Here is a 17,920-nt window from a genome sequence, read left to right on the forward strand (position 1 = left end):
TCCATCATCTTTTTTGATATCTTCATCGCAAAAGTGCTCTTGACACCCAAATTGTATCCGAGTCGATACTTGAGGTAAGGTTTTTCCAATTTTCTCTCAAAAATGCACTCTGAAGTTTTATCTCTTCTCTTTTTCTTTCCAATGCCAAACCACTCATACACTAGCGCACGCTTCAACATTTCACCATGGTCTTATGTTGTCCTCTTATAAAAAATCGAAAATAATAACATTCTAACTAATCATCTGTCACCAGGAAGACAGTTCTCTCTGCCAACTTCAGCTAGTTTAAATCAAAATTTCGCCATCCCGTGGTCGCCAGCGCGGCTATTGGCAAGAACATGAACTACTTATTGGTACATATTTAAGGGGACAAATAATCTGTGGTCTCGAAGCAGCGATAGTTCTCCTTCCCTCTACTCTCATAGTTTTCGAGAAGCATTCAAAACTCTATGATCCCTATGACACTGAAGTAATTCAAATTCGTTTCCACATGAAACATAGTTAATCTATGACATAAAAATTCCCAGCGTCGTCAAAATTCCTGTTCAACATGTATCTGAAAATAATCCTGATCAGCAGATTGTGTTGGGAAATTTTAGATGAGAACTCCATCTTGAAGGGCGAATGTAGCAACCTGAATCAATTCAGGAAGAACATAAGGAAGTTATACAAGGGGATGAAGCTCAAGCATTACGAGATCTACTTCAGGTACTCCCTGAATAAGTTCATCAAGGTTTACGATCAATATTCCTACAAGGTTTTCTTCAATATGGACGCGACCAAAGTTATTTATATGTTTCTTCTGGACTGCGATTCATATATGCAAGGTAATTTATGTTTGAAACTGTTACTGTTTTATCTAACTGGGTACCACTCCTGCATTTCTCATACATATTCTGATCCTGAAGGCAATAATAATTTTGACCATATGAAAATGAGCTTATGAGGAGAAATGACATCTTCTTGATGGGTAGTAAAAAAGTATTTGAATAGACCGTTTGGTGTTTAAGGTACAAGATATTTCTTGAGTTGTCTGGACGCAAAAGATCTACAGGAAGAAGAATACGAAAATAGGAGCAAATACGACGTGGAAATGATGGAACCCGATATAGTCTGCATGGACGATGACGTAGAAATACCCATAGAAAAAGAACCAACCACAAGTGAAATAATTAAACACGCTATAAGGCATATCGAACAAGACGAATGTTTCAACATGGATATGTTGCTGAGATATCGGATGATTTCAGCTCTCAAAGAAGGTAGTACACATCTTCACATGCTTGGGATCTACTCTATATTGCTGGATTTTTTTTATATCAATTGATTTTCTTCTGGGAAATCTAGCATCTAACAATGTCATGAAACAAATGGCTGGCATGAAAAGCCCCAATATAAAATCAACGGAAGGAACTTTTATTTCTCCAAATCCATCGGTATATCTAACCTTACAAAAGACATCCGGTGTTTCGTGCTCAGCGCACTATACCGGCTACATAATAGCAGCATTCTGATCGGTGGTAATCTGCCATCCTCTAGATTCTAGATGACGCATTGTCCGATCCTAATTGTTGTCCACGATCAAGGTTTCTGCGGATTAGGTCGATCTATTGTGTTGCGTGTCAGGCCAAACGAACGCATTGCGACCACAGGAAAACGCATTACTCCGCCATACATCAGCACGAATGGTCGTTGTCGAGCTTTCACCGCAGAGTTCTGATACAACCGACAATTATTCATCCCCCAACAGAAAACTTTGAGAAATTGGGAGATAGGGATGTAGCTGATACGTAATTTTGTGAAACTTTTCAATCAAAAAGTCAGTGCTGACTGCATCGAAGGATACTCTACAAGTTTCTGTACAGAACCGAACGTCAGAATGCATACAGGGATGGTTGCTCAACCGAGACGGCTGTGTATCAGCTGACTGAAATTATCCAGAAGCCTCTGAGCAACAAGGAAATCGCAATGGCATTCCTAGACACATCTAGAGCCTTTGACAACACAACACATGTGTCTGTGAGAGAGGCACTTGGCTAGTAGTGAATAGTACCATCATAAAATGGATATGTGAGGTGCTGACGATGTGGACAACTGAGACATTGGTGGGCAGTCAATCCATCTCTGTCAAAACCACTAGCGGAACACCACAGGGGGAGTTAAATCTCCCCTCCTATGGAGGTCCCTTTAGTCTGTGTTCGAGGAGGTCAACACACTGGTCAGACAGGGAACACTGACTGGCCCAAAGCCTTTCTGTAGTATAGGAAACTGCACCTATAGGAAAGAGTTTCTGATGGAGAAGGAAGAAACCAAAAGAAAAACACTGTGGACAAATCTTCCAGGAATGAAAGGTCACCAGGTCATTCTCGCCTGAGAATGAGCTTATCAGAATCTGATGATTGTAGATTCTATGAGAAAGAGGAGGAAACTCCTGTTCTGATCTGAAGTAGACCTGTGAATACCCAGAATTGCTGTTTTTTCCAATAAACCCTCTTAACACGCGTTGCTTCAAAGTTTACAAAGGTTTTTCGACCGGTTCCTCTCCGTTCAGCGAAATCCCGTACTATATTTCACAGTTATTGGAGTCTGCAAAGTCGTTTGCTATCCCTTCATCTCTCTCCCTACACAAATAAGCATCAATTATTCCAAGTTTACTCGCGCACGTGTTTGTATGTGTCTCTGCGACAAGAGCAGTAGACGATTATTCCTGTAGGGTAACTTGGTACGTGTTTACTCCTTGTTAGGGCTCACATGAATAGAGTATAAATGGTGCTAAAGGGATGCAGGGAGGCCCGGAGGGTATAAATCGAAAACTAATGGGACTGCAGACTCGCTGGAAGGATGCGGAGATTTTCCTCTCGAGGTACATCGCCCGAGTTGAGAAATATCAATTTGGAATGAACGAATTGTTGATCCAGAACGTGAATATCCATGGACGTGGAAATTTCCGTGCATTTCTGGCACACGTGGACGTAAAATACTCGATAAAATTTGCTTGACGGTGAACCATGAGACGTTTTTATAACCTTTATAAGTTCATCAAGATGTTACGCATAATATTTATAGACTGAAAACTTCAATACTTTCAACGAGCAGTTGATATTTCTGCTAGACCTATTCCCAGTAGGTCAGCAGTGTCCTTTGAGGAAGCCAGTGAGGAGGAGTAGTCAATTTTCGACACGCGTATTTCCCAGAAGAATCATCGTAGATCTAAGTGTTACATATTCTGAAAGAGCAACTCTTCTAGTATTAAATCTGAGAATTTCATTCATCTCGGCACATCCGTTCGGTCTTGAGGAAGTTTTAACTGACCACATCTTTTTGGGAATGTTTCGAAGGTCAACTTGCGAGTAGTTTTTCTTCCGGAAAAATTATCGTAGATCTAAATGTTATACATATTCTGAAAGAGCAACTCTTCTAGTAACAAATTTGAGAATTTCATCCATCTCGGTACAACCGTTCGATCTTGAGGAAGTTTTAACTGACCCCTTTTTTTTTGGAATTTTCGAAGGCCAACGTTCAAGTAGTTTTTCTTCCAGAAAAATTATCGTAGATCTAAATGTGATACATATTCTGAAAGAGCAACTCTTCTAGTTATAAATCTGAGAATTTCATTCATTTCGGCACAACTGATCGGTCTTGAGGAAGTTTCAATTGACCCCATCTTTTTGGGAATTTCTCGAAGGGAACTTTCGAGTAGTTTTTCTTCCAGAAAAATAACCTTAGATCTAAATGTGATACATATTCTGAAAGAGCAACTCTTTTATTAACAAATTTGAGAATTTCGTCCATTTCGGCCCAACCGTTCGATCTTGAGAAGGTTTTGACTGAACCCATCTTTTTGGGAATTTTCGAAGGCCAACGTTCGAATAGTTTTTCTTACAAAAAAATTATCGTAGATCTAAATATGATACATATTCTGAAAGAGCAACTATTCTTGTTATATATCTGAGAATTTCATTCATTTTGGCACAACTGTTCGGTCTTGAGGAAGTTTCAAATGAAAGAGCAACTCTTCTTGTAAAAAATCTCGAAATTTTATCGAACTCAGTACAGTGGTGGTTCCGGGAGTGATGTTGGGGTTGAGGCATAAGTTTATATTTGAAATTCTCTTCGGTCCTCAAAAAAGATCCATCCATACTCTAAATTTTCAGGACTGTCGGAAACAGAAACTAAAAAAAATCTCGCAGAAACGCCGGTGCATAAATGAATAAAACCTGCACGAATTAAACTTTAATAATTGTAAATTCGAACTTGTCTGTCGGGCGCGCGGTGCAAATATTGCTCCCCCTTTCTGCGGCGTACGCAATAAACTTTTAAGCCGATCATCGCATTAATTTTATCTACCGCGCCCGCGCCCCATCCCCCATTCCGTCCTCTATTTTGTCGGATTTACAGCGGAATAATGCCCCTCTGGTCGGTCTGATGCGGACACTAAAACGTTCCGGAAGGCAACTGCGCCTTGCTTTATGGGCGACGTCATTATCTCCCATAAGTTCGCCAAATTCTGCGAGGTGAACCAAAATATATTTTCTGGAACGATTATCTATGAAAGTATACGTATAACAGAGCGGAGAACTTGTAGAACACCAAAGGGAATGTAGTAGAAGTTCAGGTTTTCCTGTTCTGGTGCTTGAACAAATCGAACAACTTTGGTTTATCGGTCAGGAATCTTTCTATGGTCTAGGATGATGCATCTTCAAGATAGAGTTTCAGAAGAAGGGAAAAAAAAACTTCTTCAATGGTTGTAATCATTCCTAATCATCATGGAAGTGAAAAAATAGGGCTATAAGCCTTTACTGGGGTCCTTACAGGAATTGCCATCCAAGAAGCACCTGTTAGAAATGGGTCTAGTAGAAACTGGCACGTGCAGATTCTAGGTATAAGTTGGCCCTTTCTTTGGAAAGACATTTCAGTGGTTCAATACTGATACAGCGTACACAGAAGTTTCCTCTCTGGATATTCTCCAGTGTGCAGACAAGAACAGCATACAGTTCAGCCTGCACTATGGAACAGTTTTTTCCTATGAGAGGGACTGATTGAAACGTAGTCTCATAATGCCCACCTTAGACCCTATGGACAGCACAGTGCCATCGTTGATCCAAGTGGGACCTTATTACCCTCAAGGGTTCGACGAAGTAGAAGCTGATGCCCAAGGATGTCAGGAATGTCCAGTTCATTTCCTTCTAGAAGGGACAGGATTCGACAACAGATTTCTCACTTCACAAGGGCACAAAAAGAAGTCTGATTTGAAATCCATAAGCTGATTTTTTCCAAGAAATATATTCCGTGTGAATGTCTTCTTCAGACTAAGGTCAGCGAGATCTTTTTGTCGCTTTGAGACTCTATGACCAAGTCTGATCTTGAAAACGTTGCTCTTTTCATCTCGTTTCTTTTGAAACCCCGGCAATCAAAATCTGCTTTCGTTTTTCGCTTACTACCCCTTCGTTTTCTCTCATTCTCAGCATTAGACAAGGGCCTTCATCCCTTAAACCGAAATAACTACTCTATAAGGGAGTTATTGCTCCTATCCGATACACCGGCTTGGGTACAGGCCCCATGTCGATGAACGGTTATTGCTGATTCAGACGTTATTCATGCAAAATTGCTGATTTATCGACCCCTCCCAGATTGAATACGCGCCGAAGGGGATGGCGGTTTTCGACGCCCTGCGTTTGACCGATAGCTGCCATTGCGGCCAGCTCAAAGAGTCGAGGGAGTAATGATCAGAGCTCGAGACGTCAATTTCTCAAAATTACAGCCAGAAATTCACGAAATCAAAGTGGATGTGTCATTCAGGTTCTTGGTGAACATGACATCGAATCGTAGCATCTTCAGGCAAGGTAGTTAAGTATTAACATTGTGTGTTCTACTTCTAGAATACTCAAATATACTACGAAGGTTCATGGTTCTGATTATACTTGCATATACCTCGTGAAAATATGGCGAATATCGAGAAAACCTGGTGTGGTCATCCATTAATTCATCAAAGCGTATCAAAGCTTCAGACAACTTAGCTCTCCGAGACAGTTTTACCACGAGTCGAATCATTGAACAGGGGCTTGGGACAGAAGGAAGACCTACTCTGTCATACCGATTAGTGCTTTCAAAAACCGTCAAAATTCGAAGAATTATGGTTCAATCCAGGTATACAAGGTCGTAGAAGGTTAAGAATCTGCTATGGTTAGCAATGTGATATTGAATTTGCTGTCGCTCCTTGTAGAACTATGGATTTTCCCCAAGAAGCTAAGGTTTATGTTTTGGAGGAGACTGTCTACTGCCCAGACAGCTCGGGCAAGGCACCACGAATCTCTCTGCCTGTGCAAGTGCAGAAGTTCTCTTAACAATAGTTCAGCAAGTTCATCAGCTTCCTCATTTCTTTCAATATCAATAAGAGAGTAACCTTAACAACAACTCTGTCGCAGTGCTTAGTATTTTTGGCTTTTCCATGTAAGCAGAGAACTCTAGATGTGCAATCCAGGTTCAGCGTGGCCTTGCTGTCCAGATGTGTGGCCGTTTGATGTTCCTCTTGACACACTCTATTCTATACTATACTACATTATCCTGATTCTCCGTAGGTACCGAAGTACCCCTCAGAAGCTCCATGAACTTGTACAAGTTCAGAGAACCAGTTGTGTTCTGTGTAGGCTTTGTTACTGCGTCCTTACGCCACCTTAGGCACAGCACTGTTAATTTTAATCCAACAGTGAATGGTGGCCAGTACCCTTATCGACTAGCAAATTTCTTCCCTAGCCCGGGATCGAACTCAGTACCTTGCGGTTGCAATATACTGAGCCGACGCTCTAACCATCAAGCTACAGACGCTATGAAAGAAACTGTATCTAAGATCTCTGCTTGTGAGTAGAAATTCACGGAAGAAACATCCTGAACACAGTTTTATGGTAAATGAAAAGTGGTCAGTCAGTGTTTGAGTGACCAAATGATGTTTCCTCACGGCTGTTTTTAGGAGAAGATTCAATCTTCCAGTTGATGGATGCAGGAACCCGATACCATCTACATGTTTGTCTGCGTGTGTCATCCCTCATCTCGTTCTCTGCAATCCACGTATCCCCATCGAAAGACCTCGAATACCACCAATGATCTCTCTAGATCGACGTTGCTTGGTTTCACCACGTCGAAATTATCGTAACACGCCCGGGCGTTAACGAAGCGTTTGCGAGAGGTGCCGGAGATGCGCTACCCCGCATCTCCAGGAAACCCAGCTTTCTGGGCTCCCCCGACTCGACTCACAATATTCGGTCGTTAGGGTTATTCGCGAATCCGTCGGCTGAGGCAGTTTCCATCCGGCAGCTGAGGATTTCGGATAATCCGCCTTTATCTGTCGGCGTAATGCTAATTTAATCCGTTCAAAAGACCGACATCAAAGGGACCGCGGTAGAGACGTTACAGCGCGAGTATATGGCAGTATTGCGGGGCTTGTTCGAACCTCCTTCGACGTTCTTAATGAAAAACACTGCACAGGCTATTCTTCTGATGAGAGGGAATCCTCGCTGTGGCAATTTATGTCTCACGGGTAAGTCTCTCCAGCTAAAAGCTGATGAAGAATGGTCCAGAAGGCGTCCTTTCAGCCTGGTGGAGGAACTGCACGTACAAGAAGACATCCTGAGGAGCAACAATCAATGTCCACCTTCCAGTAGTCCAGTTCGCTCGTGCAAATTGCTTTATTGGCTGTAATTTCCACAGCACTGATCATATGCTCCCTTACAATCGCTCATAAGCCAAATAACTTCATCAGGCCTCGTATCTCGGGTTGTAAAACGAAACGAAGAACCCCCTCACGGCCCAATAACCGGGGGAAACTTCTCCGTTACAAGAACCGAACCCTGTTCCCCGAAATCAAAACAATGGATCATTATGTTACTTCCCGAGTTTGTTAGCTAAACTGACAGGCTTCATTTATGCGAGCTACCATCGCATTAATTGCAATATACAAGACCCAGGTTATGAGTCGGGGGGGGGGGGGGCAGGGTCTAAATATTTACAGGCTTGTCAATAATTGGACGGCGTAGTTTGTAAGGCGAGCGCTGATGCAAGCCGGAATGGGCTTATTGAATTTGGCGGACAAAGGGACGCCCGCGGGGCGTCGGCGAGGCGGGCGGGGGCTGCTGATGCGAGTCATTTCGTTCCGGGGGTGGGGAGGAGAACAATAAGTCGATTCGGGGTGAGAGGCATAGAGCGGGAATTATTTGATGGGTCGCGATTAGCTGCCGAAATTGTGCGTACAATTGCCATAGAATTTTCAGTGTCTCAATACGTTTCAATACAGAGTGAGCCTTTGACTGGTACAGAGTAGTAGTAGTAGATTCCTGAGGTCAAAAGAAATACCTATACTACCTATACATTCAAATTTATTTTAGCAGTCGGTTGGCCATGAAATAATTTTCTCAAGTTTTTGTAACTAGAACGAAGTTAGGTTGGCACTCATGAAATGTCGTTAATGTCATAACGCCGTTGCCACAACTAATATCCATTTTTATTACGAAAATGCCGGAAGTGATTGGAAAAAGAGACAGGGTTTCAGGAAGTGCTATTTAGAATTCAGGTCCGCTCATTCAAATTGTTATACCCTGATATTCTAAAATCCACAATACGTCAGACGATAGCGAACATATTCAATGTAAGAGAATTTATATAATGTTTCATCTGAATCTAAACGACTTATATTTCAGCTAGATATTTCCACAATCAGAAAGAATGAAGAGGATGATAAAGAATTTCCTTATATTGGGAGACCCAAAAAAGTGGTGGCATTTGAGAATTTTATGTTTGACTGAATTAATGCGAAAAGTTTACTACAGGATTTTCGATAAATGTCATCAGAGAATTAGTTCCCTAAAATGGATTTTTTTATTTTTCATTTGACTTGTCCTATACAATGTAAATGTCTTAAAGTACTAATGAATACCTAATTATTATTATTACATCGACGTATTTAGATGAATAGCCACAAATACGCGCAAGTTGCCCTGTTACTTGTTTATTCATGTGAAATTTTTGTACAAAGGTGAAGTTCGTCTCGAATTGAAACTTCCTTTAATTCCTTTTATTTATATAGATGATTTTTGTTGAAGAATTTAACATTCGTGTAATTATCTGTCAATTTCTTCGGGAGATACGCATTCCCAACCACTGCATCATATGCATTTCATCTTCGGGTTAATATTTTTGAAATCTACAAAGGATGTAAGTCAAAGAAGATAGCGAACATTAACTCTCCTCAAGCTAGTGGATATTATGATATTATACTGATATCTTGTATTTTCCATGCAAATAACTGGATTTGGTATGCCTTCAATCAGTTTGTATAAACTAAACAATTATGTTCGTCACATATTTTCCGAAAAGATTCGACATTGTGATAAAATACATAATAAGAGAAACTTTTACGTAGAATGGGCAACATAGCGTTGATTTAAAGCCCAAAAATGTTTTGACAAGCTTCATAACCCCACATTTTCGTACTATACAGAGTGAAGTGTGTCAAATTTCCATAGCCAACCGACTGTTAAAATAAAAGTGAATGAAGTATACTTTGTTTCTGAAACATTTTTTCCGAATCGGCTCGGTTTAAAAGATACAGGCTGTTGAAAAATCATGATTTTTACTTCAATCTCATAAATGGTTTCATCGAATGAAATGAATTCCGGAATATACTCTTTCTTTTATCTGATAATCTTCTTCGAACACAAGATATCACCCACGTCTTCCATTTTTCTCATTATGACCATTACGTGCCATAAAAATACCAATAATTCAAAGAACCCAACTCTTCAAACTAAGATGCAGGAAACTGCAGCAGCTGATCGTTCCACCGATGTTAAACAATATCAGGGGATTCCAAGTTGTCACCCTCGACAACTTCATCGATTGTTTGCGCATAAAAACGCCTGAAGTGAATATTTGAACGTTTTGTAAAATAAAAGGATTCCCCATATTTTCTCGTAAAGCACCGTTTTGGAATAAATTGATGTTTGTTGACCTCAAATATTTCACCGGTATCGTAAATAGCTTGCGACATACTCGTAACAAGACACAACTAGTGGCATCTATATTTTAGCCGTCATCAGAACAGTAAGAAATTGAATAATTTTTGTTTGTTACACAGCCTGAAAAGTTTAATAGGTGCGTGGTGTTATTTAGTTTTATTGCTTTCGTCGATTAATATGGTTTCACAAGCGAGGAGCCTTATTAATAATAGTTGTACAAGTTTCAAGAAAACATCTGTTGAATAGACCAAAAGGGAGTGCAGGAGACTTCACCCATGCTATGGTTGGGACACATAATCACTGGTCAAAGTTTTCCGCACTGAGCTTAGATAATAGTTTGCTTCAAAAAAAGAAAATTGAATAATAGAAATAAATATAAAAAAATTCAAAGGTTGGCTTCAGAGTGAAAAAGGGTTCAACTTTCCCGGACCCATATATGTGTAATTTGAAAAATTGGGTGGGTATTCTATTTAAAAGATTCACAACGTAGTGTCACATATCAACTAGTAATTCTGAAGATAATTTTGTTTTCCAGGGTCATTATGAAAACTTAAAATGGCTATATCTATTTATCAGGGAGGAATTGGAGAATGGTACGAGAAAAAAGTGTTTCTTTTGACCTCAATAATCTACTGTTAAAACGCTAGCGACTGCCAGTTCTATTTCCAGAATGACAGTTTATGACTTGTTCTTCTATGTCATTCTCAATCATATCGTACAATTCTTTGAAGCTATTTATTGACATACGAAAAAATATATGCAAACGTTCTTCATCTTCCTGCAAGAGTTAATACCATTGAACAGCTACAAAAAGCTTCAGATTCTCATCAACCACCTCCAAATACTCCCCAAGAACTCGGACTGCTTTACCGCAACTCCGGAAAGAAATTCATCAAAGCTACTTGTTGTTACGCTGTGGTTGATATTCTAGAAGGCCATACTGATTACTGAAATTTATTTTTAAATTTCCCGAAAAAAAAACTTATTACTACGAATACTTAAAATGAATTTCCACCTGGAACTGTGAAAAATAATGCTTCAGACTTTCAGATTTCTCAAATTACAAAAATTGGTGAAAACAAGTGAGAACTTGCCCAACTTTTGCGGAACATTATATTTCTCCATTTTTTCACTCATTCTCTAGCGAACTCTAAATTCCATTATTCCACATTTCGAATTCCCCATCAACATTTGCCGAGCATTATTCGCGAATAACTATAATCGAATCAAGAACCCATCACGTACGTTGATTACGTTAAATTTGCGATTTTAATGAGACTGCAACATCGACATAACGATCGGGCAATCATGATAATTCGTCAGTTTCGATAATTAGTACGGAATTGGGGTTTTCGCTGTTCCGGCTCGTCCCTCGAATTCAAATAATCGCATTAGTCCCACTCTCTCGTATTGATTCCCATCGTTTCCCCCGTGTCACACCCCTACGGGTGAGGTTTACCTGTTGACTGCCGTTCCGCACTTTTTAATTTGCAGCATCCGTTGGTAATCGTCATTGTCCGCGGTTGTGAGATGCGGACGCTCTGAATTTTTTCAGAAATCGATGTAAAACGATGAGGCTCTGAACGCCTTCGTTCTTCCGATGGACGTTAAAGAAATCAAAACGATTTTCAGATTGAAAATGTATGAGTGATTTAGGAGCGTTTGGTTTTTAATTCTCCAAAGAAAAAAACAGTAGATAATTGAAAGGAGCTATTAAATTTTTATTGGGGATTAAAAACCAATCCTTGCTAGCCATTTTTTAAAGTTTATTTCATATTGTAAACGATGCCCTCGTCGGCGTTTTAGGTGATCCATAGGAAATATCCAATTTTGAGTTACTTTTCTCAAACATATCGATAACACAGGTGCTGTGGTCCTCTAGCGCTTGAATCGATGCTGTTTTATCGAAATAAACAAGATATTTGACAGAACACTGAAAAACCAGTAAATCACCCTGAAAATTTTGGGATTGAAATTCATCTGCTCATAAGGTTTTTCCTTGCAGGATTCGATCTGGAAAAAGACTCGCTCATTACTTTCCCATCGTCTGACATCAAGTTCGAAAAGTTGCTGGCCCTCCAGAGGAAAGCAGATAAGAGGAAAAGCACAAAATAGGAAGACCTAAGAAAATCATGTGAGTTTTGTCTTTATCTATCTACGTTAGGATTGATTTGTGATCATCACATTTTCCATTATGTTCGAAAAAAAAGGGAATTCTTGAGAACTGAGACCTAAAAATAGGGGTGAATCTCTGTCTTATATATTAATTCGTAGGAAGGTTGCATCCCACCATTAACTTATGTGGGAGGGAATCCTTTATTCGACGAATTGCATAAAAGACGAACTGAGTATTCTGCTGACATATGATCCATGACCAGACCATCTCAAAGGCTCATCACTATAAATCCAAATTCGACTTAAGTTTGATCTAAATTGGGAACAAGTGTATTCATCTCACATCAACTGGCGAAGGTTTCTAGGAGAGATTGACATACATAATTCTGTGAGTTCCTCCTGATTCTTAGATAGAATCGATGTATCATCACCTACAAATATAATAACTTTTATTCTAATATAGTGTTGAAGGCCATTTATGAAAAGTATAAATAGGAGTGGTCCTAAATCGGACCCTTGGGGAACACCAAGATCAACCCCATATTCATCAGATAAAACATCCTTAATACAACTTCTGTGTGTCACATAGTCCTCAATCCAGTCCTGGAACACGAAGTTGTACAATTTACCTACAGAAACCCAGGTAAAAAGGACGTGAAAGATCGGAGAACAAGCCCACTACAATCAATCCCCTATCCAACGAAAACTGAATCGAATGAACAAAATCCAGAACAGCAGATTGAGTTGATCGACCGATTCTGAAACCGTGTCGATCATGTGTGAGGTACGTTAGGAAAAAATTCCAGAACAGACTGAATCATTCATGAGTTAGACAATATGATCCAGTGTATGTTCAGGAATTAGTTTCACCACCACCAGTACTTTTTTGGTTTTTCAAGGCACTAATCACACACTTTTTACATCATAGCCATCCTCAGGGTGAATATAAAATGTCTACCACTGTAATACTGCTAGTAGTGCGATAAGAGCAAAATAAAAACACCCTGAAGGAAGATCCCAGGAATAGAACATCCCAAAGAGTCCAAGAAGTCTTTGGATCTCATTAAGAATATAGGACGACTCCTCACTGGCTTCTACACAGGACATAAGGAAGCAAACAGCAAACCTGATATGGCAGTGCCGAAGGAAACTCAATAAAATAGGCAAAAACAACAAGGTCTCTTTAGTCTGGGATCCAGATCACTCTAGAATCAAAGGACACGAGGAAACCAACACACTCGCCAGAAGGAGAGCACGAACGCCACCTATGCACCTATAGGAAAGAGTTTGCGGAGAAGGAAGAGACCAAAAGAGAAACACTCTGGAGAAATCTTCCTGGATCATTCCAAAAAATTCCTCTGGAATGTAAAACTACAAGATGCGAGGAGTATTTGGATCTGAGTAAGAATAAGTTGCTCCTCGCAGGACATTATCGCCTTAGAAAGAATATGATGAGAATAAACTTCTCAGAAACTGACGAGTGTAGATTCTGTAGGAAAGAGGAGTAAACTCTAGATTACAGAATGCCTCGCCATTGAAAGCCTGTGCAAGAAGAGTCTTGGACAAGAAAAATATGGGAGGAATGAGGTTTCCTTGAAGCCATCTCAGATACTGGAGTTCGTTGGAACTCTAGAGCTGGACGGCGAGCTATAGAGGGACCTTGTGAGAACACAGGGGACACATGAACCTTAAGGTCGCAGTGAAATGTAACCCCCTACAGAACTATAAGCAATATAGCCTGCCTGAAGCCTTCTCAGAGTTCATTGGGATTCTATAGCTAAAGGTCGAGCTATAGATGGTGCAGCTGTGAGGAAAGCTCCGAAGAAGAACAAAACAGATCTTTGGGTGTCGGTGAAACGTATTGATTACTGATTAGGTACTGATTGCTGGGTGTGTTGGACGGATAAACACAAACCTGCCACTGCGACCAAGCTAGAGAGCTAGATCTCTCCCTCCAGTCCCATCCTGCCCAAAAAGGAGATGACGTAGGAGGGGGAGTGATTCTTGAGTTCCTCTAGGATCATCTTCGGAGAACCAAATACTTCAAGTCTAACCCTGTCAGCCGCCGGGCAGTCACAGAGGATATGCTTAATTGTTTCGTCCTCCTCTAAGCAGAGTCTGCAGAGCGGGTCATTGACGATGCTAAACTTTTTAAGGTGGGCTCTGAGTCTACAGTTTCCTGTGAAAACCGCCATTATAGATCTGAGATTTGTTCTAGAAAATCGTAGCCAACGACTGGTGTATGGGCTGCGAGGCACTGAAATAACCCTATGCGAGTGACGCAGTCCAGGACGGTTGCGCCAGTACTCCAGGACCTTTTGCCTTATCCAGCTGTTGCTTCGGTCCCTGATTAAGGAATTGGAAATTCCTATACTGGGTTCCGGGCCAATAAGCGTTGATGTTGCGCCTTCTCTGGCTAGGGCATCCGATGCATCGTTGCCCCTGAAGCCAGAGTGTCCAGGTACCCAAATCAGTTGCAGTCTGTTTAAACTTCCCAATTTGGAGAGTTCTGCACTCAAATACCTGTGCCGAGTTGCATTGGCGGTAAAACGTAAACCCCTCACCAAACTATAACCACATCCCTCTCCCCCACCAATTTCCAGTTCCAGAACCTACACAAATCCCCCGATATATATATATAGTCATGACTAATCGTCCTAATTCCGATCTTTCGCTCCCCAGTCGGCCGTTTGGGCAGAAATATATGCGCCCGCGGGCACCAGGCATCCCCGGTTCTCGCATAAACGGGGACGCACCACGGGCGGCAACTCAATTTATTCGGTCTGGATGTCGAATAAGAGTCCAATTAGAAGGGAACTATTAGCGGCAATTAGGGCCCGCTCATGGCTCCCGTCTAATTGTGTTTCGACGCAGAGACCGCCGATCGGACGGGGAAGTCCCAATAGAGTTTCGAGTATCTGCTAATCCTCTTCGGAGGAATACACCTCAGACGCTTTGTGGATCTGATGGAAGGGCGATTCGGAGAGGGTCATCTGAAGAGCTTTCGACAACCTCGTGGCAATTTCATTGTGCCTACGATAGCTTTGATAAGGTCTTTGATCTGCATTATGACATATACGAAGGACTGGAGAGAATGATCCAGACCTCTGGAGAATATACTCTACAAGGACATAGTTTTTTAGACCTGAAGCGCCTCAGAGCTTCCTCTGTACAAAGTTTATCATGGAACTTCAATATACAAACGACTGCGCACTTATCGCTAGCAGCTCAGAGGATCTACAGATAATGTTGGACACCTATAAACATATATACGAAGCTTTAGGCCTTAGGCTCAATATCGACAGAACCAAAATCCTGGTAAGTCGGCCAGAAAGCCTTCAAACAGGTATCAGCCTGGAGGATGAAACTTTAGAACAGGTCGAGCAGTTCAAATATTTGAGAAGCTCCATGAATACTAGGGCTAACCTAGACAGAGAAATACACAACCTTATCAATTTGGCATCACGGGCATTCTGGAAGATAAAGGTCAGAGTGTCACGACCTCAATCTGAAGACCAAGACAGCTGTTTACAAAGCAGTGGTCCTCCCAACGCTTCTTCACGGAAGCGAAAGCTGGACGCCCTACAGGCGACATAACAGCTTGAACAAAAGCAACAACGTCATCTAAGACAAATAATGCACATCAGATGGTTCCACAAAGTTTCAAATGCAGAAGTCTTGCAAGGCGCGAGTTGTATAATAATTGAGACTCAAGTAACGAGGGCCCCACTCAGATGAAGCGGCCACATTCTGAGGATGCAAGACACAAGACTCCCCAAAATAGCTCTGTATGGCGAATTCGCAGAGGGAGCTCGGAAACCAGGAGGCCAGTACAAGCGGTTCAAGGATTTACTGTATCAATCCCTAAAATCAGTTATTGACAATCATAACTGTGAACAACTTGCGTTGGCAGATCACACTTTGATCCACAGTTATAATGGAGACTCGAGAAGAATACAGCGACGGCCAGATCTGGTTGGTGACTATCCATGCCCGGAGTGTGGAAGGATCTGTAGGTCACGGTTGGGTCTCTTCAGCCACAGGAGGGCACACAGTGGCAATTAGACCTAAGAAAGTTTGATCGCACCGATAGTTTTGTTTTTGAGTCTCTTGTAGATTTAGTCTCGGTAAGGGGATACAGCAATGAATGAATTAATTAATGAAGGTATGCTATTGTGCCCCCAATGAGACCTGCTCTCCTCACTGCGCTATCTATAGAGCTCATTCTCCAACTCCAGAGCTCCAACGAACATCAGTATCCAGAAGGGTTTCACTGAGGCTAAATCCTAGTTCGCTCTAATATTTTCTCTTCCAAGGCATTCTTTGCGTTGTCTTACGATGGCACTTTATAAGTTGAACAGGAATTTCCTCTTCTTCCTCACAGAATCTACAGTCTGATAAACCCATTCTCATCATACGCTTTCTGGACAAATCCTGCAGCAGTTGAACAAGACATTCGTCAGAAACTTCTTTGTTAGATGAGTTAGGAAATTTTCCTCAGGGGGTTGGAGTTTGTGAACGGTATTGGATCCAACAATGGCAATTCGAAGTTGGATTTCACTAACTGTTCAATCTTGGAGGAATAGCTTCCTGAAGAATTGAAGATATCCTTCCAGTAAAAATCGGCAGAATTTTGAAAAGCATTTCTTATCAAATTCAGGCTTGGGGAAAGGGCTGTTGTGTTGTGTGCCTGCTCACTGATTCACCTTCAAGAAACATATTCCTGAACGTTAGATCCTCATCCACCGCGACTTGATATTTGCCGAAATTCCACACGGATCAGTGTGGGGTCTACCTGCCTTCTCGGCTCGTTGGTTAACATATCCAAGGAAATTCCAGGCCGAGCTCATTAGTTCCTAGCGCGGCGTTTTACTGCGCGAAATATGTCGCGAACAAAGGGCCGTAATTGAATGCGATGACGAGAGGTAATCAGATTCCCTTTCACACCATAACGCCATGGTGGGTCCATTATGCCCGCGTCCGTCTGCGTGCATTTATGTACGCGGCCGCCATGACGCTCCGTCCGTATGGTCCTCTTCGTTTGGCGCGCGGGATAATTGACTTTGTCGGTTGGTTATGTTTTTTTGAGTCGTTTGTGGGACGCGTTTCGTTCGGGGCGATGTTTCGACCGGAGTTATCGAGTTACCTGCTTGTGGCGTGGACGTTATCGAGAAAAGCCGTCAGGTGTATCACATATGGATGAACTCTATGGTCGGTTACTTGAATTGTATGGCTGAATATGCTCACATGGGTATTCGGAAATCTTACAGGGCGTTTCATGGGCAGAGGGAAATATTCAAACAGTCAGGCGTTTTTGTTCCAGTTACTAGCGACGCCTTGCGGGCACAAAAACTCCTCATCTGTCAATCATTACAACAATAATAATATCATCGTCGGACGCTCCGAAAGTTTTCCTCACAAACTTAAAGCATCTTTAATATCACCGCATTTATGTGCTCTGGAGCAACTCTGAGTGAAGTGTTTTATATTCTCGATGAGCGAAATGAGGACCACTAAGCTCGTACGGAAGGAAAGTTAGTTCCCTGTTTCTCTTACCTTTGTAGCCCCCTTTCTGCTATTTGACCAGTGGAGATTTGCCTAGTTGTCTTCTTAAGCCGGTTTGACAATAATAATCATCTGCGAACCAATTATGTACAAAGAACATTCTACAAAAACAAACAGTTTGAAGTGAACATGGCATTCATTCACCTGAAGGTTGAGCAATGTTTTGCTGAGCTAATCCCAAAGAGCAAAGAATCAATGAAAGGCACTATTATATTTTATAATGGCCAAAAAGT

At 41.4% G+C, this 17,920-nt stretch overlaps 1 protein-coding gene across 1 annotated transcript; it reads left to right on the top strand.

Moving 5' to 3' along the window:
• The first annotated feature begins 496 nt into the window (after positions 1-496).
• On the top strand, positions 497-12,138 carry LOC123307681. The gene is made up of 3 exons (XM_044890083.1): positions 497-827; positions 1,011-1,262; positions 12,013-12,138. The coding sequence occupies exons 1-3, from the start codon at positions 551-553 to the stop codon at positions 12,120-12,122; spliced, it is 639 nt and encodes a 212-aa protein (XP_044746018.1). The 5' UTR covers positions 497-550; the 3' UTR covers positions 12,123-12,138.
• The last annotated feature ends 5,782 nt before the right edge of the window (positions 12,139-17,920 follow it).

The sequence above is a fragment of the Coccinella septempunctata genome, chromosome 2, assembly GCF_907165205.1.
Source record: "Coccinella septempunctata chromosome 2, icCocSept1.1, whole genome shotgun sequence".
In the NCBI taxonomy this organism is placed as follows: domain Eukaryota; kingdom Metazoa; phylum Arthropoda; class Insecta; order Coleoptera; family Coccinellidae; genus Coccinella; species Coccinella septempunctata.